Source organism: Drosophila grimshawi, unplaced genomic scaffold (genome assembly GCF_018153295.1).
Source record: "Drosophila grimshawi isolate 15287-2541.00 unplaced genomic scaffold, ASM1815329v1 contig_44, whole genome shotgun sequence".
NCBI classification, from domain to species: domain Eukaryota; kingdom Metazoa; phylum Arthropoda; class Insecta; order Diptera; family Drosophilidae; genus Drosophila; species Drosophila grimshawi.
This window is the reverse complement of record NW_025063240.1, coordinates 16,472,996-16,491,001: the sequence shown is the minus strand read 5'-3', so window position 1 is coordinate 16,491,001 and position 18,006 is coordinate 16,472,996. Positions and strand designations below refer to the sequence as shown.

Genomic DNA, 18,006 nt, shown 5'->3' with positions numbered 1-18,006 from the left:
ATTGAACCAGGAAAACAGGGTATCAAAAAAGACGATGTAAAAATCAAATAAGACAAACTGAATATGTAAATTGGTTCGTTCAGCAGCTCAAAAAGTAGTCAAGTATTTATTTCATTTGCAGTTTATTTCAAATAAATAAGAACATTTCTAGTCAATTGTAGTCTACTTAACTTGGAAACTATTTCGAAAACAATGAGCAAACACAAAATTACAGAATATCCCCTTGACAAACCATTCTCCTTTTCACACTTTTACTTGTGAGAATTCCGCCAGAAATTTGCATAGCGAAAAGTTGTGAATTTTGGAAGCAGTTGATTTGGTTGATCTACTTGCTTGTTTTTGATATTTTTTTGTTTTTTTATTTTTGTTTTTTTGTTTGTTTTTGTTTGCCACGATTGTCCCTAGGAGTCATCAAAACGCATGAAAATGTTTAAAGTTTTGCTTTTTAGTTAGTTTCGCCTCGTTTCGTTGATGTTTGTTGGGCTGTGGGTTGCGGCATGTGGCATAAATCCTTCAGCTTTGAACTTTTTGTTTAAAACTTGTTAATAACAATTCGAGCGGCGAAACTTTCTACCATTTTTTCCTATTTTCTCCACTTTTTTTACCCCTTTCTTTGTTTTTGCTTTTGGTTTTTTGTTTTTTGATGTTGTTTGAAAAAATGAACAGCCATTTGGGTTGTTATGGTTCATTTTGCTGTTGTTGTTGTTGTTGTTGTTGTTGTTGTTGTTGCTATTGTCGCTCTCGGCGCACAACATCCAAAGCTCATTTATCACAATGATGAAGTTGCAGAAGCGTGCGCCGTGTAGCAGGATGCTTGCATGGCAGAATGACGCCTTGTCATGCCAAGTATTCGATATTCAGGCTTTTACTTTAATCATAAACGAGTACAAACCCACTCACACACCACACACCACACACACACACACATGTGGAGTCACCACACATATATATATGGATACCTCAAAAATGCAAAACATGTTGCCTAGTCAACGCTTTAGAGACTTTCTCCTTGAGAGTCCTTTCCATTGCAATCCCTTCCCAGCCACCCGCAGGCTGCAGTTAACAACTTCAATTGCGTTGATGATTTTGTTTTTAAGTGCTTGTCGCTTCTTCGCCTTGTCATCTTGGCTTGTCACAGTTTTCTAATGTTTTTCAAATCATTTTCCTAGCCCTCCATTTATGAGAGTATGTGCTCGCAGTGAGTTCACAATATTTATTGTTTTATCACTTTTGACTTGAAGTAGCTCGGCTGTATACTTATTGCCATTGAAGTTTTTATTTGAGTTGCGACTTATTGACTGGCTTTGTATAAAATATATATTTAAATATTACTATTATATGATCGACTCACTTCGAGGCTACTTTAAGTTATTCATTAAATTATGCATAAAACTGAAATAAAACTTTTTAAAAATGTTCACTGCCCTTCAATTTAATCGTACTCGGAACTCATTTATCAAACAGCAACTGTTTTGTCATTTTCCTAAAAATAAAATTGTAAAAAAGCGAAATGCCAAAATGTCCATTAATAAACGACAATTAAAAGGCAGCTTTTCGTGGCTCATGGCTCATGGATCATGGCTCGTGGTCCAAATTTTGCTTTGATGGTGCCGCTGTCGTCAAGGCTCCTTTTTATTTTTTATTAATTCGCAATCGTGAAAGCAGCGCAAGCTGTGCCAGTTTTCGAAATTGATGACCCCATGACCTCCCAAAAAAAAAACAAAAAAAAAAAAGGAAAAAAGGAAAGTATAAAAACGACCACACACAGTAAGAACTGTAAAGAAAAAACCGCCAACACAAAAATGTGCAACAGACTCCAAGGGGTAGCATTGTCTGGCCATTGTTTGGCACTTGGCTTGAGATGTTCTCAGTATTTATTTGGACAAATTCTTTAAAGTCAGCGCGTGCTTATCAACAGCAGCTCAACCCGGTGGCAAACCTTCCACAAAAAAGCCAAAAAATAAATAAAATAAATAATAAGAAAATGGGGGCGTTTTTTCTTATCGTTGTTGTTGCAGCTAAGCTTTACAAATTTGTTATTAAGATGTTTAACCAAACGTTTTGGATTTGTGTGCCTTCGAGGGCACCGTTTGGCCTTTAGCACAAAAATTGCCTCAAATAAATGAGCAAATATATATAAAATGATCCCCGGCGCATCCTTTTGTGCGCCTTTGCCCTCCAAGCAGCCACACTGGACCATAGACAGACTGAGAGAGAGAGAGAGAGAGAGAGAGAGAGAGCGGCATATGTTACATGTGCTACATGTGTTTATACAAACAACAATCAGAATGAGAACTGGGGGGGTTATTGGGGGTAGATCAAACAATTTGTTCATAGCGCCAAACAGCGCACAAATATCGAAAACTAATTTCATCAAATATTTACGGTTCATAATAAATCAATTTGCACTTTCCTGTCAAATAAACCAAAACTCTGCTTAAACACGAATTTGCAGTGCTCTAACTTTACTTTTAAGAATTTCATCAGTGCTGTGACATCTAGTTCTAAATAAAGTTTATAAAAGCCCATATTTGTTATAATATTCTATATTTTTTTAACCATTGAGCAGTTTGTGCTTTGTTCTTAAATAAACAAAAAGACGAATTTGCATTGCTCCAGAATTTTTTTAATAATTAGAAGCCGCATTTGATTTAATAAGATTTACATAAGCTATGTGCCATCAATTAAAAACCAATACTTGTTTCAATGCCCTACATTATTCCAAAATTGCTTACTTATCTCACTCAGCGACAAATCGAGCCTAGAAACCAATATACCCCTAAAAACATTAAGTGTATGCATCTCAGTCGCACGCACCTAATTAAATGAAGCACACGAGCTGGTGCCAAATGGTCATATGTTACGCATACGCCACGTGTGACGCCTAAAAATGCTGGTCGCTTGCTGCGCTTTGGGCCATTAATCAAATTGGCATTGCCAACAATGCGAACACCTGCAGCTGCAGTCAAACCATATGCACTAAGAAGCAAAACAACAACTAAAAAAATTGTTTAAATAATTGAAGGGGCGGCGTGAAATGTGAGAGGAGTTTGCCCTGTGGCTATTTGCACTGCGCTGACGCACTAATTTCCGCCTTTGGCCCATTGATGTATCAATAACAACATTAAACGGCGAGTTGTGTTTTATGGTGTGTGTGTGTGGTGTCTGTATGTGTGTGTGTGTGGTGTGTGGTGTGTGTGTACGGATGACAACACCATCAACCGAATCATTAGCATCAAAGTAAATTTACGTTTATTGATATTGGCCGCGGGCAAAACTATCTGGCCATAATTCAGCAAGTGGCAGGCAATTGATAAGGTGGCATGAGTACTACCAGCAATACTACCCCATATATTGTAATTTCTATAAAAGCAATTGCAGCGACGCCTTTGCCGTTGGCCAAGGCATTCGTGGATGTGCTTACGGCCCAATGTATGCAAAATACTTGCCAGTAATTCCTTTTGGCCCTCGCTGCACAACTTATGCAAATGTTCATAGCTGAGTTTCAGTTTGAGTTTGAATTTGAGTTTGGTGCCTTGTCTTCGTCTTCGTCTTCGTCTTTGTCTTCGTCTTTGTCAAGCTGAAAGCAAAGCAGTTGCTTTCACAGCACATTGCATATTATACAATATATTTCTAGAGAACTGGTTCGAATACAAGTGTATCTTCAAGCCATTGTCTATCTGTGTGTGTGTTGGAATAGCTCGAAGTTTGCTCTTCTTATATAGGAAAATTGCATGTTTCGCTGCAATGAAAACAAATCGCAAAATTACCATAATCAAAGCATTAAAGGGAATTTTTTGTTCTTTCTATCTTCCTACAGATGCCGCTCTTATTCTCTCTATATTTCTATCTCCCTCACTCCCTATCTCTCTCTCTCTCTCTCTCTCTCTTTCTCTCTCTCTATCTTTTAGTTTTCATTTGTCTCATCTTGTACGCTGCCTTTGCCACTTTGAATGTTGCAATCACAATCGTCTTGTTGTCGCAAAAATAGTTAGACAAAGGGAAATTTTGTAAAGTTTTCGCGAAGTTTTCGACAAAATATCTTCAAGTAATTGGCCTCATTTGTCGTCAGTCCAAGAACACCAAATTCAATTTCAAAATAGATATACCCGATGGCACAGCAATTGATGCGAACATTTTGGGAATTGTTGCGCACAAGTTCGTTGTTTTTTTTTCGCTGCGGTTATTGGCTAAGTGAGTGCAATGTGAATAAATTATTTCATTATTTCTTTAAGATGCACTGCTTCGATTGATGTATGAAACATTTGTTTCTAAGAATGTATGAACTACCCAAAGCATTTTTTATGGCAGCAAATAAAATACATGCTACAAAATTAGCAACAATTATTAGCATACTTTCAGGCTGAATAAAAATGTGTGCTGAGTCACGTTTCGAACATTTACAAACATTTTAGAGTATATTTCTAGGATGAACGCTAAAATGTAGACGGCAAACTAGTTTCAAAAATTGCTTAAGTTCGACCAAATCCTTACAGATTTTCGAACGACACAATGCAAAAGAATCGCAAGGACCTTCTCTACCTAACTGCATTCAAGGCATATGGAGTCATCTAAGAAGCCAAATACTTCTGCTTGTTTTCTCGTAAACTAATCGAATCGGTAAGCCAATAACTATCTGTGACCCAAAGGACATCCCAGCTCAGAAATAGATATCCGCCCGAGATCCTTAAGGATACGGCTGAGATATGGTTACTCAAAAAGATTCGTTTGAAAAGCGCTTTCTATTGAAATCCTTGGTAACTTACAACCTGGCAGGAAAAGTCTAGTGCGCCGCTAAATATGATAGATGGCGCTTTACCTTGGTTGGTGTCCATACTAACAAATACATGGGAATTCTGTTTGCAAAAATAAATACAATTTTTTATTGATTTGTAGTTTTCATTATATATGTAAAAGATACAAATATTACCTAAAATTTGAAGCTACAGATGTTACAATTGTAAAAGACGAATAAATATCAATTGGAAGACAATAATTGACATTGACATACGATTTACGGGAGAATCAATACAATTTATGACTATGGACGCAACACAATTTAATTTACTTTAACTACGTACGACAAGTTATCAGCTAGGAACACACATTCAGACGAATCTTAAATTTCGAATTTGAGAGGGGACGAGGGGAAGGCATTCTTATTGCTTTGCAGTGGCAATTGCGACACTAACAAGTAAGAATTCCAGGGAACGGTTTGGGTTACCAGGACCACTTTGGCGACACCTTGTCAAAGTTAAACTCGTCGGGATGACCCTCGTGATTGGCATCATCCACGCTGCTCATCGACGACCATTTAAAGGGACCGCTGCCAATCTTTCGCATGGCAATCGCTCGCAAATCATTCCTCACCGGTCGCCGTTCCGTAATTCTCTCCAACTCTGCTAGAGCAGCTGCATCATCGATGCTCACACTTAGCCGCTCATCACCGATGGCAGAAGCGGGCGCTGGCTGATCCGACGACAGCTGGTTGTGGCTCTCCTCCAGTGATCTGGGCTGCTGGGCATGCTGCAATCGCAGGAAGATTGGTCCGGCAAAGGCGTGATAATCACTCATGCCCAATCGCGCATTGTACGAGAAGAGCTTGAGGTCAATGTTGCCATAGGCAATCGATTCATCGCCCAGTAAATCGCCGCGAAACCCGTGTTTGCGTAGAAATTTATCCACTGCCTCCAAATTGGTTAGTTCCGCCTCCTCGGCGGGCGTTAGATCCTGATCCTCGCTGTTGTTATCGCGCACGATGCCGCTGGCCTCCATCGTCTCATTGAAATAGGGCAGACCATTGGCCAGCCAGGTGGAATTGCCGGCCACAAGAAAATGTTCGGTGACATCCTTACTATGCATACGTCCCGGCAGCTGTTCCACAATCCAGACCATGTTCTTCAACTGATCATGTCGCTCATTGATGGCCGCATTATCGCGCTCATTGAGAGCGACTGGAGCATCATCATATTTCTCATCTGCATCGAGCGCATTGTAGAGATTATCCTGTGAGCCAAGCTTATTCAGATCGACACTGATCCACTGCTTGGCACCCGTCGACGGATGACGAGACATGGCACGCGCCCAGGTGCGTCGATCTTGGGCAATGCGATTGGCGGCCATTACACGCACCACAAGTGGCACCATATTCGTCACATTCACACCCTGCCACAGTGAGAGATTCTCGTTCTTGATGCCAACGCCGCCAACAATGGACTGCACATGTCTTCCCTTGACCACATAGAAATCATCCGTGGAGCCAATGATGCCCGGATAACCGGTGAAAGTGATATCCGCGCCGGGCACTGTGTTGCTGCGTGAATCGGGCGTAAAATGATAGTGAAACTTGTAGCGTTTCTGTATGCGCAACATGGACGAATAGCTGCCAGCGGTGCTGTGGCCAAAGAGCAACTGCAGCGACTCCGATGACGACTGCGCCAGCTTCTCTTCCTGTTTCAGAATCCGCGTCAGCATCGAAGCACTTGGCAGGAAGAAGTTCTTACTGCCTACCTCGGCAGTGCCATTGGGCAGCACATAGTTCTCATAGTAGACCTTCAGATCCTGAATATCAGCGGCCGCATTCATGAGCAGAAAATCTGATAATGGAATTTCCTCCTCCAGATCGGAGCGTGCACGTGTTGCGCCTCTGATGTAGCCCGTCTCCAAGCCCTTCAGCTGATTAAGTATTAAATGCACCTGATGCCAGTAGTGATCGTGTTTGGCCTTCGCCTCCGCCTGCGCCTGCAGATCTTCATAGTTTTGCGTGAGCAGTTCGCGCAGCCACTCGCAAAACTTTTGCGAGCTCTCATCCCGATCGCAGGACGATGAAATTGTGCTGCAAGCAGACAAAGAGAGAGACAGATTTGAAATGAGCAACTGTTGTAGTTGGTCAGCAGCTAGCAGCCACTTACTTGGCCCACTGATTGTAAATGTTCTTCCAGGTCAGCGAACCCTCCAACATGCCAGCGGCAAATGCCTGCACCCAGTCTGGATAACTTCGTTGCGTCTCCACCTCAATTTGTGCCCAACTGTAAAGATAAACAAATCAATTATTTATACATTCGATTTAGAGCGAATCTGTGTAGCTTACCCATTCTCAAAGACCGAATCCTTGTAGCATATTCTGGCCACGCCTTTGGGTATGTTAACCAAATCGTTTTGTTGCTTCCAGTTCTCGATGCGAAAGCCAACCTTCTTGGTCCATGTGGCGGTGGCACAGTAGGTGCCATCGTAATGTGGACGGTCCATGGAGCCGATGAAGAACGCACCGATCACCAGTAAACCGGCACCGATCAGTATATACGTTCCTATCCGCGTTTTTTGCCATGATGCACCAACGACTTTTAGCATGGTTCCGTCCGTCTTGAAGCCGCCTTTTTACCGGGTTAAAGCAAACAAAATTTGCACGATCGATTTGGTTTCCCCCCTTTTTTTAGCTTTAGCTGTGGCTATCTATAAATGTGAGTCTGATTTTTGGCGATGGTTTTCACTTCACAATTCACTCGCCCAGCGGCTGTTGTGGGCAATAGTTGAGATCGGCACGTGTGGCGTAGGAGTGGCCCAGTTTGATGGTAATCACCTGGCCAGGATATTGATGCTGCCGGCTGCTGTTGCTGCTGATGCTGCTGCTGCTGGTGTCGATAATGATTACGGTGGCCACGCTGTCAAGCGAAACGGCCGTTTGGTTCATCGGTGGTGGCGCTGCTCTTTAGCAGTGTTTCATTAAAATCAAATCAAAATCCAATTATAAATTGCACACTAATTATTGTTAATCTATCGAGTGGGTTAAGTGCGTTGCGTTGTGGTGGTTCTTTAGCTTGGTGGTTTTCTTTTGTTCGGTTCGCCGCTATGTCCCGTAGCAGCTCAGCTTTTGTTGTCGGCAATATGATAAAATGTACAGAGGTTCAAAATGTATCCCTGAAATGTACAACAAAGAAAAAAGCATGAAATTTTATATATACATATGCATAAATTTGTTCGATATTTCTTAATACGCAAATTTTTGGAAAATGATATTGGCATTTCACAAACACGGTTCAAGTATTTTGTTGGCATCTTTATGACGTCTTGGCTGCTTCATACATATTTAAATGAAAGGAACGCCCATTATGGTACCATTAGTCTAAATATTTATACAATGCGCATTCCCATTCAAATAATAATAAACATTTACCCAAATTTCAAATCGTTTTGTAATATGTCTTAATTCAATTTATGAACATTGCCACAAGCCTGATCTGTAATTCATAAATTCAAGGAAAATCTCATAAAATTGACTGACTGAATGAGTACCAAAGTATATTCGATTATTTGTCCATATACACGAACTATTTAAATTTGCACGGGATTAAAAAGTATTCGCACCTTCTTTATTGGTTGGGTAAACAAATATTTGAGCATTTGTAAAACTTATAAATTAATTTAATGGCTCTTGAGTAGCGAATTTTAATGGCGCCCAAATAGACCAGTAAACATTTAAGAGGCTCCACCTGGTCTATGTAGGCACAGCAGATATAATTCGACCACAAATTAAAAAACGAGATCGTTGGTTAATTAATCAGAGAGCAGAGTCCAACTTAAGTAATTAATAAATGATGCCAGACAAAAGATAACCACTAAAAAACATATGGCCCACATTTAATAATATTTTGGTAAGGAATCTCAAGGTTTTTGCCCTAACTCTTAATGTGTAAGATAAAGATAAAGAAAATAGAAGTGTATATACATAGAAACGGCGTGTAATTAGAATCTCAAATGGAAATTCGAATTGTACAAGTCGAACATGATAAACAAATTGAAATCGAGAAATTGTGTATACGCCCCGTTGTTCGTTCAATCGGTTGTTTTTATGGATTTTGAAACTACTGGGCACGTGTGGAATACTGCCGATGCTGATGCTGATTCTGATTCTGATGCTGATTCTGATGCTGTACACAAATTAATTCACCTGATTCCGTTGATGTTGTAAAACATTTGTATATATCTGTCAGATATAAAATGGCACAATTTGCATCTCAGCATCACTCAGTCAACAAGCAAATAAACTTTTAAGTCTCTCTAGTACGATTGGCGAGGTATTTTTATAGATCGATTGCCACAGTTTGCTTACTTAAGATTGCGCATAACAAAATATGACCGTATATATATATTTATATATATATATATCTTTTGAGATTTTCGACACTGCCACAGCCACGACATATGGTGTCTTTTTGGATATTATTTTGCATTTGATTTTGTTACTTACCTTTTGTTTCCCGGGTCCAGGAAGTTTAAATATCACAAGTCAACCCATTTGAGGAACTGCAAAGAGAAAGAATATTAACAAATATTAATCAATGTTTAGTCTGGTGATGCAAATAAAGTTTATAAAGCGGCGCCTAAAATCCTTGGGAATGCTCAATTCACTCAATTCACTCAATTCACTCGATACACTCTGTGAAAGCATTATTTTGTTTGTTTAGTTTATCAATTATTAAAGCGTCTCGTGATTAATCGGACACCCACGACAAGTTGCAAGCAACGACAGGCGATATCCAGTCAATATTTACCCATTCGCAGACTTTGTTTACTTAAAAAACATTTTTATATACGCTGCGCACGCGCACAAATTCGGTTCATGGTTGAAGTCGATGATCATTAAATGCTATATGAAATATGAGTGACTTGAATTGATTGGTGGTGGTCCCATGTTGCTGACGTCTAAACGCTAAACAAGAAGGGAAACACTTTCAATTGGAACAACAACCAGTTGATCTCTTCCAATGTTAAAGCTCAATCAGACTATAAACTACATGTGACTAGCTGCTCTTCTATATGTTGGCAATTACAGTAGACAAGCACAGGGCAAAGGTCAGCTGACTCAACAAAAATACTGAAAACAACTTGTGAGTGAATTACTGAAGCTGAAATTGCTGCATTGCATGTGATTTCATTATATTTTTTATAATTTATTCTTATATCTAGATAAGATTTCAATGTATTCTTATTTGTGCACGCGCTTCAGAAGCTGTCGCATTAAACGTCAGCAAATTAATCAGCTGACCAGTTTTATAAGCCATCAGCTTAATGAAAACATTTGTATTCATATTTGTATGAACTCGTTCAGAATTTATAACAACAATAAATTCGCTAGAAGTCATTCAATGAAAAGGCTAAGGCTTCATCTGAAGCAAATCCCTAACTGTATACAAGTAGTATTTAATGCACAGTAATTTTGTGAATCACGAGGTTTATTTTTGTGTTCAATTCTATAAGAAGTTTGTTGGCACTTTCACTGTATGCTGAGACTGTACTTTCTGATGATTATTTGCCTTGCATTGAAGCAAAATGAAATGAATTTTATTTTCGTTTCGCTTGTTTATTTTCACAAGTGAAAAGCAGCCGCAGAATCCGAACATCTTGCCCCATCCCCCGGGGCCCTAAAAAGATTGTTACTTGTTGTATACAAGAGAAAAGTTGATATGATATGTGAAAAATATTGACTTTCATTGTAAACGAAACACAGTCTCAGAGGAGAGTGCCTCAAGGCCGGCAGGAGAAAAGGCTGTCAATCGCGAGCAGCTGTCAATTGCCTGACATAAACTACGCAAATCTCAAACCCGTGAAGTGAATTCGCCGTAAAGTTGCCAATGACGTCAATAACTAAGAGTTTTTTTCGTTATCTAAAAAGCCAAATGCAAATTGCTTAACTATAACTGGGTTTGGCTTCAAATGCTCATAATCCAACCATGCAGCCGGCACTTGACGTCTTTGTTTTCTTCTTGTTATTTAATTAAGTTTATTATCGTTATCAACTTTTGTTTATTCCAAACACACACACACACACACAGAATAAGTTATTTTTGCTTAATTGTTGACTGTGTACATGGCTGATTTATAGAGTTCAATGTGCACACTGCCACAACTCAAATTTTGGAGACCTGCAACCAGGCAATAATACATTAGTAAGTATTATAAACTATAACTTGGCAACTGTGCACAATTTCTATATGCAATGTCAGCTAATCAATCATCTAAGTAAAGTGTAAATATTTGTTCAAGTTAATAACAAAAAACTCCGTTCATATAAACTTTCGCTCTGAATATGTCAAATCGATCGCGGCTGTTGTCAACTAAGCCTTATTCTGATAAGATTGCACTTGGTGGCATTATTTAGATATGCTGTCAGTCTGCCAACTGTTATAGTCTATATGCTAGCGATAGTGCTACTGCGCCTTTAGTAAGAAATGTCAAGCGATAAACAATATCTATTTGTTATATATATGATATACCCATCAATTTCGAGCTCAAATCATAAATATGTTGTCAGTCTGGCAACACGTAAAACAGATTTAGTTAGAGATATTTGTGCTAAGAAATCTTGAAAGATAAACACTATCAAATAATAAGTTATGTATCTATGTATCTCATTGGAAATTCCATAGATGTATTTCGATATTTGTGCAGACTGTACTCATTAGCGGCTAACTTAAAATTATTTACCGCTCTGCTAAACGATTCCATCAACAAAGCATGCCACGAACGCCTCCAGAATGACTTCTTTGATAAACAGCAATAAATTAGAAACGTATTTATTCATAAGAATAAAAAGAACTGAAAAAAAATTAGTACAAAAAATTTCCCAACATCAATAATAGTCTATGAACTAAGCAAACGAACAAAAATTATGGAAGGTGCTTAAAAATTAATGCGAATATATTTAAAATAAGTGCTAAAAGTTCCACGAAATCGAGAAGTACAAAACACCACATGTGGTAGAATTCTTTAAGACTGGGTGTTGTTGGGGTTGGGCTTGGGGTTGGGGGGGGTGTATCACCAAGGGAGTTCATGTGCTAGAAACGTGATCAAACTGTAGCTGATAAAGAATGTAGTCACAACCAGTCCGATATCATTCACATAGAATGTGTCTCATAAATAATTCAATAACCCAACGTTTATTCACTTGACAACAGCAGAAAAACTCTGTCTGCGACAGAAAATAAAAGTCGACCTGTCGCCAATGTGAGAACCTAAATTAATGCTGAATGGAAAAAGCAAAGCTAGCAAAACTGATCCCAAAATGCAAATGAATGTGCAATAATTGTAATACACACAAGTATGGGTCAATCATTTACAACTTCGGTTATACGATCCATTAAAAAAAAATCTTAACTGCGCCACGCGTCGTCAGCGGTGCCTGATTAGCAAATGGAAGCCGTAAACCTGATCCCAGCCCACAATGTAAAAGACAGCTAAGCAGAATATAACAAAATGTAGACTGCTTGTAATAAAAAACTGCAACAGGATAAACCTATATGATAATGGCATTATCATAAGCAATATATTTGCTCAGACTTCGCGACGTCTGAAGAGTATGTTTGCACATAAAAACTAAACACGTGGCCAACTGTTATTTAATACTGCATTTTTATCAGTGGGGAATGCATTCGGGGAACGCATGCTTTGCTTTGTCAGCTGATTAAACAAGCAATTAGCAGATCTTATGAAAACCTTATGAAATGTTATTCACAATTGTAATCAGCTGAGAAAAGCTGAGAAATCTAGAGTCTAGACTATGATGCAATTATAATTGTTAATAATTATATCAGCTATCAGCATACTTAAACAGGTATTGTATCAACCCTTCAGCTGTTTTAAAGCTAACTTAAGCCCACCATTCACACCTCTATTGTAATGATATAGTTGTATTTCTTGATTTGTAGAATGCCATTGAATAAGTTAGTTTATATGCTTTTTGCATTAGCAGTTTTCCTTCGTTTAAAATACATTTTATTGTGTGTTAGCCAATCAGCTGCTTTTTCTCTATTAAGGTTTTTCTTGCAATTTGCTTTTGGTGTTTGTGATTCAGACGATTTACGAGAATTTGCCTTGCCTTCCGTCAGTCTCTTTAGTATATATATATATACATATACATGAGATTAGTTGATCTTTTGGCTTCGAAGCTCAGTTAAGATGCTCTTAGCTTATTCAGTTCATTTACCTTTATAGAAAAATATATAATTTAGATGTACAATCAGTGTACTTGTGCACAGTATATTGAAAAACTGTTGGAGTTCAAAAACAAAAGATTTTGGATTGATTTATTTCGGATTATAGTTTGTTGAGAAGAAATCGGACAAATCTGCACTGACTTCAGCCACAATAACTCAAGGATATTGCTTCGCGTAACGCCGAGATAAGAATCTCGTTTTAAAGTCAGTTTGCAATTTTTCAAAAACGACAACAAAATGAAATTTTCGCGCCGATTTCGACCGATTGCCTTGACGTTTCCACCAAAACTGCGAGCGTTCAATTTGGCTAGCCAAACGAGAGCGAGAGAGAAAAAGTGTGGGAAATTCGACCACCGACAATCGACAGCCGACAGCCGACGGACAATTTGGCGATTTGCGTTGTTAAAAACAAAATCCGAACATTTTCAGAGCACGGTCAGAGCAGTATTCTATTGAACTTGGCCGTCTGCTGTTTTGGCCCTCAAAAACAGATATTGAGCTACATATCTGTATCTGCGGCCTGTCCGAAGATCTGCCACAAATCTGTGCGGTGCCACCGCCGAGCACGTTGCAGGGCAGTTGGCAGGTGGCAGGTGTGCTCTCTCTGTAAGAATAATTGTGAGCTAATGTAAATTGACTAGTTGACAGCTTGCATATACAAATAATGACAACCCATGCATTTATCAGTCATTTAGTGATGAACTACAGCTAACTCGACGAGGTTATAACACACACGTGACCAACGACGACCAACTATTGACAACTCACATTTTAATGCCACAGCAGGTTTTTGCTTAATGTAGCACAGCGTTGCATACCCTGCACCAAAAAACCAGCACTAAGCTCAGCATATTAGTTCAGTAATTAATCTTAGTTTAGACTAGTTGTAATGAGTTAAAATCAGACTAAAACACGGCTTGAATAACTCTAAAATGGTAAGAAGAAATTACCAATTTATCTAGTTCATTAGTAATATGAAAATTGACTATTTCAACCAATAGCAAATTGTTCAAGTCGCTGCCTGAGCAAACCCATTTCGTAAATATTAATTACCAGGGAATTTGACAACTTATAGCCAGGTATCGACTATATAATGGAACGCACTCGACTGTGTGCTGTGCTGTGCTGCTGATGATTATTTTCAGAAAATCGTGTGCAATTTTGAATGCAGTGTGTACAGCGTCATTTAGCGTCAATTCCATGTAAATCCGCTGACAATTGACTTTGAATTTACTCGAACGATTTGAAAGCGCTTTTCCGCATAGTTGTAGAATTAGCTATTATTATGCAACTGGAATTAATTTGAAATTCAAATTGAAATTGACATTCAGTGCGCAGTTAAGAAGAATATTATTGTTTTAAATATGTTCCCATAGAATTTCTACTTGTTTGACCCATTTAGGGGGTCAAAGATGTAGCACTTTAATTGACACGACATTTTCATCATGTCTTCTCCAATTAAGAACTAATTAAAGCGGCAACGAATAGGGCCAGTTGATGAATGGCCCAGGCATATGCATAACTCTAAATGAAATGTGTGCAACAAAATCATGAGGAGAATAAATACTCTAAATGTGATATATGTGAGTTAATTGATTGACAATTGTCGCTCAATATCAAAGACTGATCAAAGGGGAGAGACCAGAGGAAGAGGGTCCCCCCATCTTAAGTAATGCAGAAGGACAAGAACCTCAAGGATTTTGACCTCATTTCTTGTCTGCATATCTGTGAGATACAATAGCTGCTGCTGCTGCTGCTGCGATCTTCAAGTTCCCTCACATAACACACACACACACACACACACTGTCCAACTGTCTGAGTGTCTTCCTGCCTGTCTGCTGAAGCAGCCTGGCAACTTCTTTGAACAGACCTGCCCCAGTCAGCGATGTGATAGAAGACGCGCTTGTTGTTTCTCGAATAAACCCCTTCTCCAGACCCTGCCCGCTGTGGATTAATGCTGTTCTCTTGTTGGCATAGTCGTACATAGTTCAGCAACAACAGCTCAGACTGCTCAGTGTTGAGCATCTTTGTTGGGATCTGAAGTTTCCGACTTTGAACTGTTTGTTGCCAAGCGACTTTTGGGTATACACGATCATTGCCTTTGTCTCCGACATGTTCGTGCCGAGGTAATTTGAAACGCTTTAATGTTTGTTGTCGACTTGGTCTTTTTTTCTGTTTTATATAGTTCTAGGCCATTGCCTTTTCAACTTTTACTTTTGCTGAGTGCGGTTAAAAAGTACATTCAACTATTAAAAAGAATAATGAGCGCATTACCCAAACTTTAAATTTTCCATCATTTTGCTGAAATCACTTTTCAAAATATTCTCTGACTTAATCTTAACAGCTTCAACGCGAAATCTAAACTAACTGCCAAGCATTTACATATTGTCTTCTGTCCCGTCCATCATCCACTTGTAAAATCTTATCTTCTTTGCACTGAGATGCAGATAAGAAATATTCGCCGAATGAAGCTGAGCAGCATCCGAGCAGCTGTTTGCGTAAATACTTCATTTATTTTTGGGTTCACATCATATATACATACATATATATATATATGCAAACATAGATAGGCCTGGGAGATCTGCCTGTCTGTGTGTGACATATATGACAACGCGCTCATGTGACCCCATTCTCTTGTCCCGACTTGTTAGCCAAGCCAAACAAGCCCCTTGGGTCTATATATAGATATATATATATATATCGATGAGACATCAGAGATTGTCGCATGCCATGACTCTTATCTAATTTCCGGCTGCAAATTCCACAACAAATAGACTTCAACTTGGTTATTATAAAGCCTCCACTTGACTTAAATATGAGCTTATCAGTTAAGTGCAATTGCCAAAATATTTTTTTTGTTTTTTGCCAATTATAAAATATAAATAAATACAACTATTAGAGGGTTTTACCGCAGAGCCGCAGATAAGCCTGCAACATGTTTGCTTATCAGCTGCACAAACTGTACAAACTAGAAAACACTGGAAGCCCGAGCAAACAGGTCAGGTTCGATTCCCGATCTGCCTGCAACAAAAACAACCCCTGACAAAAGACTCTACTGTTGCCATGTCTACTCTTGTTCTTCTCACTGATCCTGTGCAATTATCAACATTTGCGCATTTGCCAATTGCCGACGGGAAAAGTACAAAAGTACTTTACCGAGAAGTGTATTTTATATATACATAATTATTGACCCGCATTCCGAGTAAAACAGAATAGCTGTTGACTGTGTTCTATATTCCAACAAGTGGTACGAAGTATGAAGTGTGGCAGGTTTTTTATTTCTATGTATTTCCGCTATCAATATTTGCGTTTCTCTATAGACAAGCCCCCTAAACACAGAAACCTTGCACTAATTATGGCATGTAGAGTAGAATATTCTTAGTTCCTAGTAGTATATAGTATACAGACGATGTATAACTTCAATAAATGTGAACAATCACTCACCAGAAAATTTGTTGGCTGTGGTGAGTCACGCAAAAGTCCGCGTTGTTTTTTGCTAGAAATTTGCACGGTTTTGTTGTATTGTGGTGTTGTTATATTGATGATAACTGCCACTTTTTTGAGATTTAACACGAAACTGTTATATAGTCACACAACGGGCTCGTGCTAATTAACCATAAAGGGCTACATTGGAAATGCACTGGAAGTTTTTAGCTCGGCTTTAGTTTGACGCTCTTTTAATATTATATTTGATATGTATTTAAAGAAAGTGTGTAGAGATTTGTATATATATATATATGTATATATGTGTTGTAATGCGTTGGGGAACTGTTTCAACAGTTGCTATGCGATAAAATTTTTAATTATATGTTGTGTGCCGCTTTATTTATGAGTATGCATTTGTAGAATACTTGGACGTGGCGTTTCTCTTTATTCTATTTGATTTTATTTTATTGCAGTTGATTTGTTTTTGTTTTGTAGTTTTACACTGGCGCTTTTATGTCTGTTACATATATGTATATTTAGCTGCACATTGAAGTGAAATTGAAAGACAACAACGACAATAAAAACGTTTTACGAATCACGACAAAAAATACACTCTATTCGATTTATCGCCTTGCGACGTACGTTTAACGATCAGCGTCAACGAATTTGAACTGAGTGCGAAACTCGTCCGTCGAAACTCCAAGTCCAACCAAAATGTTGGTCATCCAACCAGCTCTCGCTGAGAAGCGAGCGAGAGAGCACCGATATGTCACTCAACAACATTCGCCTGCAGGGTTGGAGATCATCTGCAGAGGGTGTCTGCTGTAAATAAAGTGAGGAAAAGTATCATAATTCAATGATACGAAATAAGGGCATATAATTTCACTATTTATTTTCTGCATGAGAAAAGACAACATTTTATAAATATTAATAAAACACATAAATACCAAAACTCAATTATGTTGTACCATGTAAAATATTCTCTTCGTTACGCTCAATACCTGAGAGCCGATCATTCTCACAGCAAACATCGTGTACTCTCTCGGTTTGCACCGTAAATTTGTGACGTCAACGAACAAGCTGATAACACATTTGACGATAGAGCAGAAATAAAGAGAAACAAATTGAGTAAAACTAGAGGCGTTGAGCACTCCACTGGCCTTTGTCGGCAATGAATGCGAGGGAAAAAAAGCCCCCAATCCCCGGCGCGTGCAAATAAAACGTGTTCCGATAAGAGGCCTTTGGAGAATGCGTCAGATAAACACCGTTTTAATATATAACAGGAAAGTACAGTTGTTATCACAATGCACTGGTACAGGTACAAACTATAGTAAGCTACCTGCATTGCGAAATAAGTACTAAGAACTGTGTTACTCATAGGTAAATAGCAAGAAAGTACAATAACAGTTAATGAGTATTAATCATAATCTCTTCTGATATAATAATACACTCTGATTGCCACTTGTTGAACTGAAGTCTAACTAATTATGACAGATATTCACAACATTTAATTTTTGCACATTTAAGTAATGTTCGTTTGAAAACCATTTCTTACACAGCTTGTGTTGTAGCTTAGACACTCGGCGCT

The 18,006-nt window shown here is 38.6% G+C and overlaps 1 protein-coding gene across 3 annotated transcripts; it reads right to left on the bottom strand.

Moving 5' to 3' along the window:
• Positions 1 to 5,042: 5,042 nt before the first annotated feature.
• Positions 5,043 to 17,096, bottom strand: LOC6558582 (putative phospholipase B-like lamina ancestor). Of its 3 annotated transcripts, none has more exons than XM_001983933.2 (5): positions 16,437 to 17,096; positions 9,248 to 9,303; positions 7,091 to 7,917; positions 6,912 to 7,028; positions 5,043 to 6,835 (listed from the first exon to the last, which is right to left on the bottom strand). In XM_001983933.2, exons 3-5 carry the CDS (start codon positions 7,348 to 7,350, stop codon positions 5,221 to 5,223), a joined length of 1,992 nt encoding a protein of 663 aa, XP_001983969.1. In that variant the 5' UTR covers positions 7,351 to 7,917; positions 9,248 to 9,303; positions 16,437 to 17,096; the 3' UTR covers positions 5,043 to 5,220. The 3 variants fall into 3 exon arrangements, with proteins under 3 accessions (XP_001983969.1, XP_032590904.1, XP_032590901.1); XM_032735013.1 differs by lacking the exon at positions 16,437 to 17,096 and adding an exon at positions 15,267 to 15,352; XM_032735010.1 differs by lacking the exon at positions 16,437 to 17,096 and adding an exon at positions 12,983 to 13,284.
• Positions 17,097 to 18,006: the final 910 nt, after the last annotated feature.

Coding starts and splice junctions, on each gene's coding strand:
- LOC6558582 (XM_001983933.2), bottom strand. CDS start 7,350: ATGCTAAAAGTCGTTGGTGCATCATGGCAAAAAACGCGGATAGGAACG. Junction 7,029..7,090: donor GATTCGGTCTTTGAGAATGG/GTAAGCTACACA, acceptor TTATCTTTACAG/TTGGGCACAAATTGAGGTGG. Junction 6,836..6,911: donor ATTTACAATCAGTGGGCCAA/GTAAGTGGCTGC, acceptor GTCTGCTTGCAG/CACAATTTCATCGTCCTGCG.